The sequence below is a fragment of the Anastrepha obliqua genome, chromosome 4 (genome assembly GCF_027943255.1).
Source record: "Anastrepha obliqua isolate idAnaObli1 chromosome 4, idAnaObli1_1.0, whole genome shotgun sequence".
Classification (NCBI taxonomy): Eukaryota; Metazoa; Arthropoda; class Insecta; order Diptera; family Tephritidae; genus Anastrepha; species Anastrepha obliqua.
Genome location: NC_072895.1, coordinates 15,230,288 through 15,246,158, shown reverse-complemented (window position 1 = coordinate 15,246,158; position 15,871 = coordinate 15,230,288). Strand labels below are relative to the sequence as shown.

Below are 15,871 nucleotides of genomic sequence, written 5' to 3'. Positions count from 1 at the left end.
ATTCAACGCACGCGAATCCGATGGGTTATTCTCTTTGTGACATTCTGAAGAGCAAGGACCGAACTAAAAGATTCACCATTCTGTAGGCGCTGAAAAAAGCCATTGACCGCGAGTGGGTCAAAATACCTGCAAGTCACATTCGGGCAGCTTGCGATTCCTTTCTGGAACATCTCAGGGCCATAGTCAAAGCAAAAGGGGGGCATATCGAGCAAAAGCTAATTTATTTTTAATTTTGTATTATTTTCACACATTTTTTACATTAAATTGAATAAAAGTAATTTCCCAAACTAAATGTATGGCTTTTTTAATTGGTTACACTTCGAGTGCCGGACCCTGTACTTGTTATTGATTCATACCAGGCTACTGTGGGGCTGTTTTGAGCTGTTTGCAGCGTTTTTCAAGAGCCAAAGCTTAACGATCTCTGTGTGTGTCTGTAACTGTGTGTTTTTGGAGGTTAGCTTGTTGGAACCAACACTTTTTTGGTAGTCTAAGTTATTCGGCGCTCTGCTTCAAATTCCCTTTTAAAATTTTCACATAATTGTCGATTCAATAAATTCTTACTGACCCACACCACTTGCCGCCATGCATCTCCACACCACAACTCCTCCATCATTGTACCAACAAGATTTTGTTTCTCAAGAGTAGTACCTGATTTGCGCCAGACAATTTGACGACTTCTTATTCCAAAAATACAAAATTTACTTTCGTCTCAAGAAATGACTTGTTTCCTAAGCTCTGGAGGCTTGTTTATATAATTATTAGAAAATTCAATGGCTTTCGTCTGTTCACAAGTGAAATGAACGGCTTTCTTCTAGCGACTCCGCCATGGTATTTAGTTCTATGTAAAACTTTTCTAGTAGTTTCCGCACAAATACTTTTTTTAAATGCTTGATTTGCGTTTTCTACAATTTTTGATGATGTAATTCGGGGGCATGTAAACCCTTTGTCCTGTAGACTATGTTGCGCACTTTTCGGACCGATAGTGTTGTTGAACGCCTAGACTCGCACTTAGATGTTGGCTTACGATCCCGGTTTGATTGTAATTGTTTACTAGGCGTTCAACAGAGGAATGTGTTTTCCCAATAGTTTCGCCAATATTTCGGAAGTTATTTCTATCTTTCTACAATTTTATAGTTATTTGTTTTTCTGACACACTAATATCTTTCCCTTCGGTTTTCATCTCTTCAAACTATTATCGCTTTTAAATAAAATAACTAAGTGCGCTAACCGATTAATAATAATAGCAAAGAACGAAAAGTTGCTACTCTATTCTTCGACTTCTTATTCTTCTTCTTGATTGGCGCAATAATCGCTCAAGCAATCTTGGTCGGATTGAACAAAGTTCGTTAGTCGTTTCTTTCTCGTTCTAACAGGCGCCAGTTGGACACACTGCAAGATAAGCCAAGTTCCTCTCCATCACAGAGGAGCACCAGCTTGTACCGCATCGGATACTTTCAGAGCCGGAGCATTTGTACCCATTCGGATGATATAAACTATGTAGTCAGCGAAGCCGCTGCATCTTTATTAACTGCGCTATGTCTACGTCCCATCGTCATCACCAACGTGCAAAGGTCCAAAAATCTTGCGCAGAATTTTTCTCTCAAATACTCCACTCGGATATTGTCATCGTCCAAGCTTCTGCGCCATACTACAGGACAGGCATGATGAGAGACTTATTAAGTGTTAATCTTGTTCGTCGAGAGTGGGCACTTGTTGGCAAGGGAGCTTCTTCACTGAATTTCAAGGTGGACGTTAGTATCGGTTTTAATACTGGTTCCTAAACAAACGAAGTCTCTTACAACTTCAACATCATAAATGCCAAGAGTGTCGAAGGTCCCGATACGCAAGTGCGACTGTTTTTTGACTCCGACTGTTTTTTGATGACAGGACGTACTTCGTTTTGCCCTCATTTACCACCAGACCAATTCTACAATGTTACCAAAATGATATTGCATACGCCCACGTTTTCAGCTGAAAATCGTGAAAGTGTTTTTCTAATTATTAAAAAGTTACTTTACGATTTCCTCTGCTGGATTTACTAAGCATCACAATGATTTTCGCTCTAACCTCTTTTAGCAACTCTTTGCTTTCTTCAGGCAACACGTCGTTCTCCCTTCTCAACTCCTATAGCGCAGTAAGTAGCATATTTTTCTTTCTGCTCTAGCGTGGCATTTCTCGTCGTACCAGTTGTGGGTCACGATTGTTCCTGCGCAGAGGAATATGCGTATTCACTGAGCAGAGAAGGTCTAACATTTTTGTGGAAGAGTCACTTTTTCACCAGAGATAAACTGGTTACACTTGCCCTTGAAGCTCACAGCACTCTCTATGGGCTGAAATAAGGGATTCTTCACACGCGACCTCTCAAACTATTTGAAAAACGAGTCGATTCTCATAAAGGTAAATGAAAAACTTAGTAAAATCAAATATTTAGGATAGAGAGTTTTGATTTTTTTCTAATAAAAGATCTGAAAATTGTATGAATACTTCTTCGAAAAACAAATATTTATTTGAGAAACATTTTTAAAGCAGGAATGTGAACGGAGGTTTGTCATAGTCGAATCTATTAAAGGTGGCGTTGGTAAATCAGCTGATTTGTTTTTTTCTTTCGCCGTGTCCATGTGGCTGTCAGCTCAGAATGAAACAAGGTGAATTAATTATTTGTTTTCTATTTTCCTAATACTTTGCTCCTTCGTACGGAACATTTTTGTTGGTCTATTGCCACCACCTATAACGAATGCGCCTTGGCCAAAGTTTAGTAATTTTCTATGCTTCATGAAATTTGTGAATTTTCAGATTGACCTACAGCTTTCAGGGCAAAAATTCAATGGTGTTCGATAAGTTTGATACAAATGAGAAAATTAAAAAAAATATGAACAACAAAATAAAAAAATAAGAAATAATTAAAAGACATTGTGCTCCTATTCCGAGTGAGCCCAGCATAAGGCAATGCATTTTCAACTGAAAAGCGCAATTAATTTAAGATAATGCACCAGTATAAAATGCAAATAAAGATATCGCAAAATGCAATAAATGATAACTAAATTTCATATGAAAAGGAAGCACTGGGATTTTCAACGGACAGTGGGAACCAGTAGTTGCACATAGACATACTAAACTCACTTGTCCGTTAAGCCTTCAAGAAACTTACAGAAAATGCCAAAATGGTACAACTCGAAGTAGATACTTTGAAGTCAGATGCACAAAATGACAGTGATGTGGAATCAAAATTATTACCAGAAACAAAGTTAGAAGCGTCGTCACTCGAAGAGCAGACGTCGAAAAATTCAAAAAAGGGAGAGGAGAGCGACACCAAAAGGCAGATCGATGCGGTTCTGCGGGATATGCCGTTAACCGAAGATGTGAGCTGTGGTTTTTGGATATTTAAAGGCCTGGGCCTTCAAAGGCAAGTGAAATAAAAAAAATTGATATTGGAAACATAAAAAATGGTTTGTATATATAAACAACAAGGTGGCGCAAAATTAAGCAAACAATTTCTTTTTAATAACTTTTTTACTATATTAAATAAAAAAAAGTGCGTGTAGCGTAGTACACATAACAGAAGTGACACTTTCAAGGCAGACAAAGAAACAGGGAGTCACCCGAGAGAGAATGAGAGAGAGAGAGAGAGAAAGAATATATATCTAAATAAATTTACAACATTTGCAGAGAATACAAATAGACAAAATTTACAAAAAAACGGAGAAGGGTCGACCAGTGTAGGTAAACGCCGGACACAAATCGTGGCAAAAAACGCGCACTACTCCGAGCGTTTATCACTCGCACAAACGCAGCGATTCCAGAACCGCAGCAACGGCACAAATTACCGCAAGGTAATACCAATAAATCCGACGCCGGAATGGATAGCACTTTATAGTACGCACAAGCACTAGCCAGGAAACAGAAATAAGCACCAAAAAGGAGGCACAAAAAAAACGCTAAAAAACTTGGGGCCAAAAAACGCCCCAAACAGTAGGCAAAAAGGAAATGTAACGCTAAAAAGTAGGCACCAAAAATATATTTCCTACAACTTTGCACCATCAAACAAGCGCCAAAAAGTAGGCAGTGTTATTTCTCACTAGAAATTAGCAACCACAATGAAAAACTCAGGAAAAATAGCCTAAAGTGTATCTAAGATATATATAAGGTGTAGCTCTCTCTCTCCTTTTCCTCGAAGTTATATCCTTTTTCTCTCTCGCGGAACGAAAATGCCCAAACCGTTGCATGGCCTTGAAATTTTACTGTCCATTCTCGCTCGTCCATCGACGCCTAAGAAGTTTCACTTCACAAATAAAATGATTCTGAGTAGTGGAAATATTTATTTTGAATATTATTTTGATTATTGCTTGTCGGTTTGTATAATGCAGCTGTCTACTTTACAAATGTCAAATATTACTGACCTACAACGCAATTTGCAAAAATTGTAAATCTTCCGATAGGGTGTTTAATTTTGCGCCACCTTGTATCTACATATACATATAAATTGAGTAACATAGTGATAAGTTTTGACATTTTTTTCACATAAATTTGAATTTTTTTTTATGAAAATATATTTCATTTTATAGCAAAAAATTTAAGTTTCAAACTTTGTGTAAAATATTTAAACATTCATCCAAATTCCATGAAAATTTATCAATTTTCACAGAACACATACTTTTATGCAACAAACGAACGACATTTTTAATATCCTATGATCAAAAAGTACCGGAAATGTTAAATTTAAACGAACCGCGCACGTGGGAACCGGTCAATATTTTTTTCTTATGTTGGTAGGACAGACAGTCAATAAAGAATATTATTTATCCATTTTGAAGCGTTTGAAAGATGCTGTACGTAGCAAACGACCGGAAATGTGCGCAAGCAGTTCTTGGATTTTGCATGATGATAACGCGCCATCGCACTGAGTTCAAATTGTGCTAGATTATCGGACCAAACACCAAGTAAATACCATCGTGCAAGCACCGTATACACCTGATATGTCCTCGTGCGACTTCTTTTTGTTTCCCAAGTTGAAGTTACCACTTCGTGGAATAAGATTTCAGTCGATAGAGGAGATCAAAGAGAAGCGATGAAGGAGCTGAAGGCCATCTCTTCGTCGGCCTACCAGGGGTGTATGGAGGACTGGGTTAAACGTTGGTACATGTGTGTTGCCTCAGACGGGTCATATTTCGAAGAAGATAAAATAAATTTGCCTGAAATTTAACTCTGTTTTGTTTTATCTAAACATTCCCCGTACTTTCTGATCATAGGGTATAAGAAAAAGCGCAACACCATCAGCGAAAAAAATTGTCAAAAATCAACGAGGAATTCGAGCGCTTCAAATTGGTCCTTTATTGGATTACAATTTGACTTGCTTTAAATTTTCGTATCCGCATTCTTTTTGTGAATTCTGATTAAAAAAATGCATACTTTGTGAACATTTTTAGAATGTTTATAAATCTTATGCAAAGTTTTAATTATTGATTTATATGATATTTGTTATAGAATTAACTATATTTTTATAAAAAAATATAATTGAATTAAAAGAAAAATAGTTGAGACTTGTCAATATGTGGCACTTTCGTAGTTTTGTCTGCATCTTTATATGTGTGTGTATGTCTGCTCTTTCCAATTTAAAGATTCGCCAATCAAACCACCTACGTACTGCTCTATGGCCTAGTAGGATGTGTGTTCTCCATGACGTTTGCCTACTTCAATGGCACACTGACGACCATCGAGAAACGCTTTAAGATACCTTCAAAGAATACTGGGGTAATAGTGATTGGCAATAATATTAGTCAAATGCTGGCCTCGGCTGTACTCAGCTACTATGCGGGCAAAGGACATCGACCGCGTTGGATTGGATTTGGTGAGCAAATGCAAATTCAAAACAAAACAAAAAAATACTTGGGAGATTCTACTTCTAATGTATACTATAGTTAACCCTTCTAAAACACGATAGATAGGTTCCTAAAAAATTCCGTGTTGTGTGAAACCCTGTTATATGAGACCCAGATCCAGTAAGGCAGGGGGTTACATTCTAAAAACTTATTAAAAACAATTTTTAATTCTAAATAATTGGAACAACGAAGTAGTGTTAGGTTGTAGGAGCAGTATTTTGACGTTGGGATGATTTAGTTACCCTTTAAATGCACGATGATTTAAAGATCTTTACACTAGAAAAGGTTTTGTCATAAAGTCCCACGATGCATTACTGCACAAAAGAAGCGTTAGACGGTCTTTAGATACCTGAAATCCGGGTACGGTTTTTTTTTCTTTTTCCGATGTATATACCTATGAAGTGAGACTTTCAGCTATTAGTCCATAGATGTCGCTAGGAGTATTTCTAAATCTTCCCAAATGTCTTGTTTTTTTCGTCTGTCATCTGTCAACAATATTCAGTTCATTGTTTGTTACGTTTCATACAACAATGCATTTTTGTGGCTCTTAAAAATGTCGAATTTCGTACCTTCTAACTACGATTTGCGGAAATCGTTGATTTTCTGTTATCAATTGAAGAAAAACGCTTCTCAAGCTCATCAAATGCTTATAGAAGCTTATGGTGGGTATGCTCTAAGTAGAGCACAGTGCTTCAGGTGGTGTGAAAAATTCCGAAGTGGTGATTTTAGCGTGGAGAACGAAGGCCGTGGCCGGCCACCGAAAAAGTTTGAGGACGCCGAAACGCAAGCATTGTTGGATGAAGATGACGGTTAAACGCAAGAAATGATGGCAGAGCAGTTGGGAGTGACCCAAAAAACCCATTTCCAAACGTTTGAAAGACATGAGCATGATTTTAAAGGTCGGAAGATGGGTGCCGCATGAACTGACTGAAAGGCAGCAAGAGAACCGAAAAACCACTTGGGAAATGCTTCGCTCCCGGTTCGAAAGAAAGTCTTTTTTGCATCGAATCGTTACGGATGATGAAAAATGGGTGTATTTCTCCAATCCCAAGCATAAACGATCGTATGGTCCGGCCGGCCACAAGGCAAAAACAACGGCCAAACCAAATAACTTCGACCGCAAGGCAATGCTGTGTGTTTTCTGGGATCAGCGTGGTATGATTTGGTACGAGCTATTAAAACCAGGTGAAACAGTTGACGGTGCACGCTACCAAAACGCACACCGAAAACACCCAGAATATGCCGATCGGCGTCACAAAGTAATTTTTCTTGATGGAAATGCACCGCCACATCGAACAAGAGCGACCCGAGAATTGGTGGAGACGTACGATTGGGAACCGCTGGTGCATACGGCTTATTCACCAGACTTGGCGCCTTCCGATTATCGTTTGTTTACATCGATGGGCCACGCACTTTTCGAGCAGCGCTTCAATGCTCACGAAGAAGCCAAAAAATGCCTCGATGATTGGTTTGCGGCCAAAGGCGATCAATTTCTTTGGCGCGGCATCCACAAATGAGAGAGATGGGAAAAATGTGTCACTAGCGCTGGCTATTATTTTGACGATTAAATTTGTAACCATTTTTTGTTAATAAACGTTTGAAATTGAAAAAAAGTCTCATTTCATAGGTACATTTTTTTCCACCAAAGCCCAGTTTCGTCGGCATTGAAAACCTGATCTGCTGTGTATCCTTGCTTTTCTATAATGTTTTTAAAATTTTCTGGACACGTCCTAGCGGCTTCGTGATCAGCAGATTCTCCTTGGAGTCGTATGCTACGAATAGCAAAAGCCTTTTTTAATTTTTCGAACCAACCTTTACTTGCCACAAAATTTGGATTCACAGAGGATTCTCCTTGTTTTTTAAGATGCTTGTAAATTTTTAGTGCTTTTTGTTTGATGATATTGCCACCTAAAGGATTTTTTTCTTGACAACAATCATCGATCCAAATACCTTTTCCTTTTTCTCAATTATTGACGCCCAGGGGCGAGCTCTCCGTTTTGCGGATGTCCATGACCCTGCAGCAACTGCAACTGTTTGCTTCATTCAAATTAAGGCTTTTTCCAATGCGAGATGCTTTTCTCCCTTCAAAAGACGATCCCAGATTTGTATCTTTACTTCTAAAGAAATTAATTTCCTCTTGAACGTTGTTTTTTATCTTTCCCGGACATGGCTTGGCACAGAAACTTGGTGTTAGAAAGTTATTCTTTAACACACCGGTGCTCGAAGCAGTCTGCCGACCAGCAGCGTGAGACAATTTTTCAGACCACGGAGATTAAAAGAAATAACCTTCCCAGCACTCACTGAGATAGAAATGTGTAAATCTCTGTGGCAACAGTGTATCTTTAGGATGGCAAGCCTCGCCCCGGCTATATATAAGTATAATACTTTACAAAGGTTTTTGCAATTTTCTCATCGTTTTATAGCGAAACCGTGTTATAAGATGCCGTGTTGAAGAAGGGCTACCTGTACTTTATTTACTAAACTTTATACTTCTACTCCGCATTCTCTCTCCCAGGCATCATGACAATTGTCGCCTTCTGCATACTAACCGCAACGCCACACTTTCTTTATGGGCCCGGCGAAGATGCACTCGCCCTAACTACCGATTTTGGTGGCATCGCCGATGAGAATGCAACATTGGAGACTTTGAATCGTCACCGCACAATGACATTGTGCCGTGACCGCAGCAATGAGACCGCTTGCGTGGTAGAGGAGAGTAATTTGGCACCACAGGTGGTGCTCTTCCTCGCAGAAATCGTGTCTGGCATAGGTGGTGCGCTTTACTACACACTCGGCATAGCCTACATGGATGATAATACGAAGAAGTCCAAAACCCCAGCATTATTGAGTGAGTACACAAGAGGTTTCCGCTCGGGTTGTTGGTGTTGTTATCGCATCAATTGCGCCAATTACGAGTGAGTGATGATTTCGCAAGAAATGCGCTACGTGTATTTAATATCAGCTTAAGGTTATATATAATATTTTAAGATTATATGGAACTTTATGGTTGCGCGATAGTGCAAACGGCAATAATACATGAATTGAGAGCACCCGTTGGCCCCTCAACGGTGTGCAGTTTACACTTTTGAAATAATGCATAATTAAAAAAATTATTTATTTTTATCTCATTTCACCACTCACACACTTTAGGTTTCTCCTATTTTATCCACATGCTGGGCCCCGCAATAGGCTACGCCTTGGCCTCATTTTGTTTGCGTATCTACATCGCACCAGAATTGCATCCAGTCATCAACAACAACGATCCACGTTGGTTGGGCGCCTGGTGGCTGGGGTGGCTGTTGCTGGGTTCTGTGCTCTTCATTTGTGGCACACTTTTTGCTATGCTACCGAAAGAGTTGCCACGTGCGAAGGCGCGCAGACTTGTAGAAGAACGTAAACGTAGGGCGGGTAATGCGTTGCAAGCTGATGCGTCTGTTGAGACGGAGGTGCAGGAAACCTCTTTGCGGGACATGTTTGTTACTTTCAAGCGCATCGTGAAGAATAAGACGTTGATGTGCAATAATATTTCTTCGATATTCTATTACTTCGGCTATATGCCCTACTGGATTTTTACACCCAAATACATAGAGATACAATATCGACAATCGGCAGCTACTTCCAGGTGAGCGCACAGGAAATATTTCAATTCTTGCTATAGAGTACAGTAACTGGGTATTGAATTATGATCGATGCTGAAAAATAAAAAAAACTTGAAACGGTTGATGAGAATTAAAGTAATTGTGATTATTGGAATATGTGTGCGCCTGAATATTTTTTTTTTGTGGTGGATGAGGTAGGGTTCAAAATGCCTTCGCGCTTACAGCGACCGTCGTCTACTGCGTCGTGTGGCGTGGCCACTAAAACGATCCCTCCTCTCCTTCTGGAAGACACCCTTCCCTAAACTGCTTTCTATATTACTTCGGGAGGGTCCAGAACAGTATTCAATTCTATCCACCAAGGTCTGGGTCCACCATATTTGTAGCAATACATAGGCTGCTATAGGCTCGTCTTCTTGTGTCTTTATCTGTGCGTATTCGCTTTGTTGCACAGTTTCGAGGTCAATTTTTTTTCCGTAGTACTTTCTCGATGTATTTCTTTACCGTGTTCCAGCTGTCTTCGCGTTCGAGCATTTTGCTGACTATGTTGCTCGGCGCGATGTCACCAATCTGCGCCCTATGAGCATTTCTTTCCCTAGCAGGTCGGGGGAAAGAATACATCCACGGTAAGGCATGCCTGTGTAAGAGGCGACTAAAATCCGGCAGGAGAGGAAGGGCCTCGGCTCGAAAGGCCTCATATACCCCAAGTACCTCCAGCGGCAGGGCTGTAAAGCTCATCAGGATCGAAACCAGTAAGATCCTGATTACGGTAAACTGGAAAATATTCTTAGATTAGGAAGTCTATGGGCTGGTGCAAGTAGTAATCTATCATCTCAGTACAGGAGGGTGACACCTCACCGAAATGGCTGATAGGCTAATGCTAACCGCCCCGTTAAAACTTTGTCAAGCCTGCGAGTACGTTTCTTACGCGTCACAATTAAGTTCGTGGTGCAGGCTTAGTTGAGAAATCCTGAATAGTTCCTGTGCTGGCTCTCAACTCTATTGCCCATGAAGCGTAGAGTCAACCCTCGCATGGCCTCCCTGCTCGCATAGATAACCATGGGGACACTTAGGTAAACTGCACTATCCTTACAGCGGCCTGAAGTCGGGACTCAAAGAATTTACTATGAAAAAAAACCAAGACATCATCACACGAGAACAGTCGCTAGTCGCTAATTATGAATATTTCAGCAACAACAACAACAATATAATACGAGCAGGTTAATACAAGGTTGTCTTTTTAGCGCCGGGAAATTTAAGTATCAAAATTTTTGGCTTCGGTACTTAAAATAACATCCGTGATGTATCGGAAATTTTGTTTATGGTTAAACATTTTCAAAATGGGTCGTTGAGAAATTTTATGTAAAAACGTTCGAAAATCGAATAGCTAGTCGAAGCCATAATGTCCATTGGCCGCCTAGAAGCTAGGGTTAGGTTAGGTTAGATTAAGTTGAAGCGGTTGTCCTGTGGGACACACTCAGGCTGATAGCCCATTGTGATGCCGCGTGGGGAGCTTGTCCCTATCTCTCCTAAAACCAGTGTGTTCTCTTCAAAAACTTTAGACTAACTCTGATTTCTGTAGAACTGAGATCTTCCAACTCATTAAAAAATTGTTTACCCAGAATAGTAAACCTGTGTCTGGATAGAGCAGAACAGTGGCACAGTAGGTGCGAGATTGTCTCCTAGCTTATATGTTTGTCATTTTCTATGTACTCATCCGTCAGCTTAGTGCCGAGTCCCGCAGTCCATCGGCTCTACAGTTGGCCAGGAACCCATGTTACCTTTAGGTGAAATGACTCAGCCATCTCGTTAAGAGATGTGCGGCATTTCATGGCTACCTTGGAGGTTGTCAACTGTTTTGAGAGGGATTTAATCGCCACTTGGCTATCAGTGAAAATGTAGATATCATTTCCGGATATCGCACCACACTGTACCAGTGTCGCGGCTTTTATTATTGCCATCAGTTCTGCTTGAAAGACACTACAGTAGTCGGGGAGCCGAAAACTGAAGGAGATCCCCAGATGTCGAGCTTTAAGAAATCTGTGTATACATGGATGGACTCGCCCTGTCTCACATCGTTCCGTTCGCACTCTTCCCTTGAGGGTAGGAGGATCGTAAAGCTGGGGTTTGACTTCAGACACTTTTTTTGTTGGCCGATCATTACCTGTTACCTGTCACCCTTCAGCAGCGACTCAAAAGATGTAGTCATCGATCATAATTTAGTGACCAGGAACTGTATAACCAAATTACCAAATTTTATATATTTTCTCAGCATGGTGACGGGAACAGTAGCTTTGGCCTTCTCCGCGCTTGGCGTATTAATTTCCGGCTTAGTTATATCCAAATTTAAGCCCAGAGCTCGCTATATGGCGGCTTGGAATGTGCTGGTTGGTCTTCTTACTGTGGTTGGCTGTGTTGCATATGCATTTATCGGCTGCCCAGCTAATGAGCAATCGATGATTGTCAATATACCAGAGAGGTAACGGTTTTGAAATTCCTTAAAGTTTACCATATTTAAAATTTTATTACTTTCAGTGGGCCAGACCTCATTGCTACTTGCAATTCCGCCTGTTATTGTGATTATGTGCAATTTTCACCGGTTTGTGGTGAAAACAATATGACTTATATATCACCGTGTCACGCCGGGTGCAAGGAGGAAGTACTCGAGGCGGGTGGTAAGAAGGTGAGTTATTGGTGTGGCTAAAGAAGTAGAAGCGTATTGTACTGCAGATAACCGGGTAGTATGCACAGACTCTGATTTTTACTTAACACTTTCGAAATTTATATAGCGATAGATTTTGGAGTTATTCGAGGCCTTAAAAGTAAATATCACGAATTTTGGTTATATTTGAGGTTATGTAACATTACTAGATATTCTTTCAAAACGTCGTAATACTCAAAATACCTCAAGGCACTCAAGAAAACAGCACATCTTTGAGCTAAATCTATTTAATTTGCAGCGTTTGGTCAATTCGAAAGAGCAGAATATAAGCCAAAATACGGTAAATTAAACTCATGATACTCCAAGACAAAAAAAAACTTTACATGCACAAGCCAACACTCTTCGCATCATAGTAGAATAATCTGAAAATCAAGAAATCATTCGACACAATCCAACGAGGAGTTGAGCAGCCTCGTCCGCCTCATCGCAGCCCTTTACGAGAACTCCGAACTGGCAGTGCTTCACAACGGCAACATCAGCGGCCCATTCACCACCAACACAGGCGCACGGCGGTCTTAAAGCCTTCTGTAAGCCGCCGAACTTTCTGGTAGAATTTTCGGGCCTTGTTCCTATTGGCCAGCATCTCAAGCTCCAAGCTGAGCAACTGACGTATTTCGGCCCCTCATTTTTTCTGTCTGATTATACGTCTCTCTTTTTTTTTAACTCTCGGTATCGATCCCACATGGCTCGGGTTGTGTCCGATCGCAGCGTGGCTCTATAAGCAGCATCTTTTCTTTCTGAGGCAGCACGAAATTCCTCGTCATACCAGCTGTTTTTTCGGGCTTGCCGGAATCCGACTTCTTCTTCCGTGGCGTACGTAGAGAACGGGAAATGTTGCTCCATTGCTCGTGCATGCCATATTGTTGGGCAGTACTCTCTGAGAGCAGGAGAGAGAGTCGAGTGGTGAATCTTCTGGCTGTCTGTTGTGATTGCTTCTTTGTGTACTTAGATGTACGTGCTGCACCAAGGCGTGTACGCAGTTTGGCTGCAACAAGGTAATGATCCGAGTCGATGTTGGGTCCTCGGATCGTACGTACATCTAATACACTAGAAGCGTGTCTTCCATCTATCACAACATGATCAATCTGGTTTCGTGTTTTCCGATCAGCAGACAACCAGGTAACTTGGTGTATCTTCTTATGCGGGAATCTGGTTCTGCAGCCTACCATGATTCGGGTTCCGGGGAAGTCGATCACCCTCTGCCCGTTACCGGATGTTTCGTTGTGCAGGCTGAATTTTTCGACTGTTGGACCAAAAATTCCCTCCTTTCCCACCCTGGCGTTAAAGTCACCAAACACGATTTTTATGTCGTGACGGGGGCAGCGCTCATAGGAACGTTTCAGGCGCTCATAGAAGGAATCTTTGGTCGCATCGTTCTTCTCTTCCGTCGTGGCGTGGGCACAAATGAGGGATATGTTGAAGAATTGCGCTTTGATGCGGAGTATTGCGGACGCTCGTCCACCAGAGTGAACGACAGTACTTGGCGACGAAGTCCCTCTCCCACAACAAATCCAACACCGAATTTGCGCTTCTTTACATGGCAGCTTCTTGCCTAGCCCCGTCCATCGCATCTCTTGAATGGCAGTGATGTCAGCCTTTACTCGCACGAGGACATCGAACAACCGGATAGAAGCATCTTCCCCATTAAGGGACCGCACATTCCAGGTGCATGCCCTCAAATCGCAGGAAGTTCTCATCCGAGGCTGTTTTCATTGAGGGCAATTTTTAAGTGACATGTCCCCAACCCAGCGCACAACCAGCTATCCTGGGATGCTTCGCCTGCTCATGTTGGCTCGCTCACGAACGAGTGTTTGGAAGCTACCCAGAGGATACTTGGTCTAATCCCGGGAGTTGTGGGCTGCTTGAACCATATGTAGAAGAATCATCCTGGCCACTCCAATCACTTTTTCGAAAAAAAATTCTTCGGCAATCAATTCTAAAGTGCGTACGCTTCTGATCACTCGTCCTGTTAATTTAAATTTGTATGCAAAATATAGGTTTTTCCAATAACAGGTGTTATTTAAATATATAAAAGGCTATCCAGAGATGATTAACGATTTTTTATGTCCGGAATTGGATGGTATTGATCTGCACAACGTTTATTTTCAACAAGACGGCGCTACGTACCCCAGAAGCAACGAACCCATTGATCTTTTACGGGAAAAGTTTCCGGACCATGTTATCTCTCGAAGAGGTGATCACAATTGGCCACCGAGATTTTGTGATTTAACACCTTGTGACTTTTTTCTTTGGGGCCAACAACCCCGAGTCGATTCAAGACAAGATGGAATTCGTGAGGCTATCGAGGACATAGGGCAGCCACTTTGCAATTCGGTTATGGAAAAGTTCATGAAAAGGATATTGTCCTGTAAGCGTGGTCGTGATGGTCATTTGACTATTAACGGCATACCTTCCTCTTTATAATGAAATAAACATCCGATCGATTATATTAAAAAATAGAATTTTTCCTTGAATATCAAAATAACACCTCTTATTTGAAAACCCTTTATATGGAATTTTAGCTTTACAACGATTGCAGTTGCATTCCTAAGCACCAGAAGCTGAGACGCGAAGAGCGGGAATTGTCAGAATTCCTAAATATAACAGAAACTACTTCACACAGCTTGAATGGGACAACGCTTGAAGCAACAACAACAAGCCCCTCCTTCGGGGCCAGTACATTTGCAAGCATTTCGACGCCCATCGCAGCACCCAGCAACTTAGCACAACTATTTACAACACCAGCAACCAAACAATCAATTGTAAGAATCATTTAATTTCACTCACTCATATTTTTCAAATTTTGTTTTTTTGCGCTCCGTATAAAGTCATCAATAGGGGGCCAAGCCACACCTGGCGCCTGTCCAGTTGACTGCTTCACCCAATTTGTTATTTTTTTGTCAGTTATGTGTGGTTTGAAATTCATCGGCGCCACTGGACGTACCTCGAATTTCTTGGTTACGGTGCGTTGTGTGCCGGAGAAGGATAAAACTGTGGCTATGGGTTTTGGAATGATGATGGCCTGTATGCTAACCTTCATACCAAGTCCGATTTTCTTCGGTTGGCTATTGGATCGCATGTGCCTGGTGTGGGGCAAGACATGCACCAATAAGGGCAACTGTTGGCTCTACGACCCATACGCATTGAGGTTAGTTTTTTTGTGTGTTATTAATAATAATAATAATAATTTTGTTTTTGTATAATTTTAGGTACATACTAAATTTCACAGCTGCGGCTTTCATATTCGTTGGCACTGTTTTTGATTGCGGTGTTTGGTACCTGGTAAAGAATCTGAAAATTTTCGATGATGAAATACAGGAAAATGATAAAGAAACTAAGCAAGAAGAAGAGTTGAAAATTTTCGAGCGAAAAGCTTGAATGAAAAAATAGTACACGTACATACATACATACTTACCTACTTACGAGAATGTGTTTAGATTTTTATATATATTTTTTAATATTTAACATAATAAATTTCTATGTTAAAAAGGAGAAATAAATTAATCATACAAGAAATGGGTGTAGATCCTTTTTCTTGAAGAAGTAAATTTATTAATTTTTCGCTAATAGGCAAATTTTTCCCACAGGTAACCACATACTGAGCTACAGTTGCGCCGTGCAAAATTGTAATGAGGTTAAAATGGATCTCATTAGCACCCACTTTTCAGGCGTTAGCA

The 15,871-nt window shown here is 40.8% G+C and overlaps 1 protein-coding gene across 1 annotated transcript; it reads left to right on the top strand.

Moving 5' to 3' along the window:
- The first annotated feature begins 3,117 nt into the window (after positions 1 to 3,117).
- LOC129244958 (solute carrier organic anion transporter family member 74D-like) lies at positions 3,118 to 15,583 on the top strand. Its single transcript, XM_054882887.1, has 9 exons — positions 3,118 to 3,403; positions 5,616 to 5,845; positions 8,392 to 8,724; positions 9,027 to 9,498; positions 11,745 to 11,951; positions 12,008 to 12,155; positions 14,717 to 14,956; positions 15,023 to 15,342; positions 15,404 to 15,583. The coding sequence occupies exons 1-9, from the start codon at positions 3,162 to 3,164 to the stop codon at positions 15,570 to 15,572; spliced, it is 2,361 nt and encodes a 786-aa protein (XP_054738862.1). The 5' UTR covers positions 3,118 to 3,161; the 3' UTR covers positions 15,573 to 15,583.
- The last annotated feature ends 288 nt before the right edge of the window (positions 15,584 to 15,871 follow it).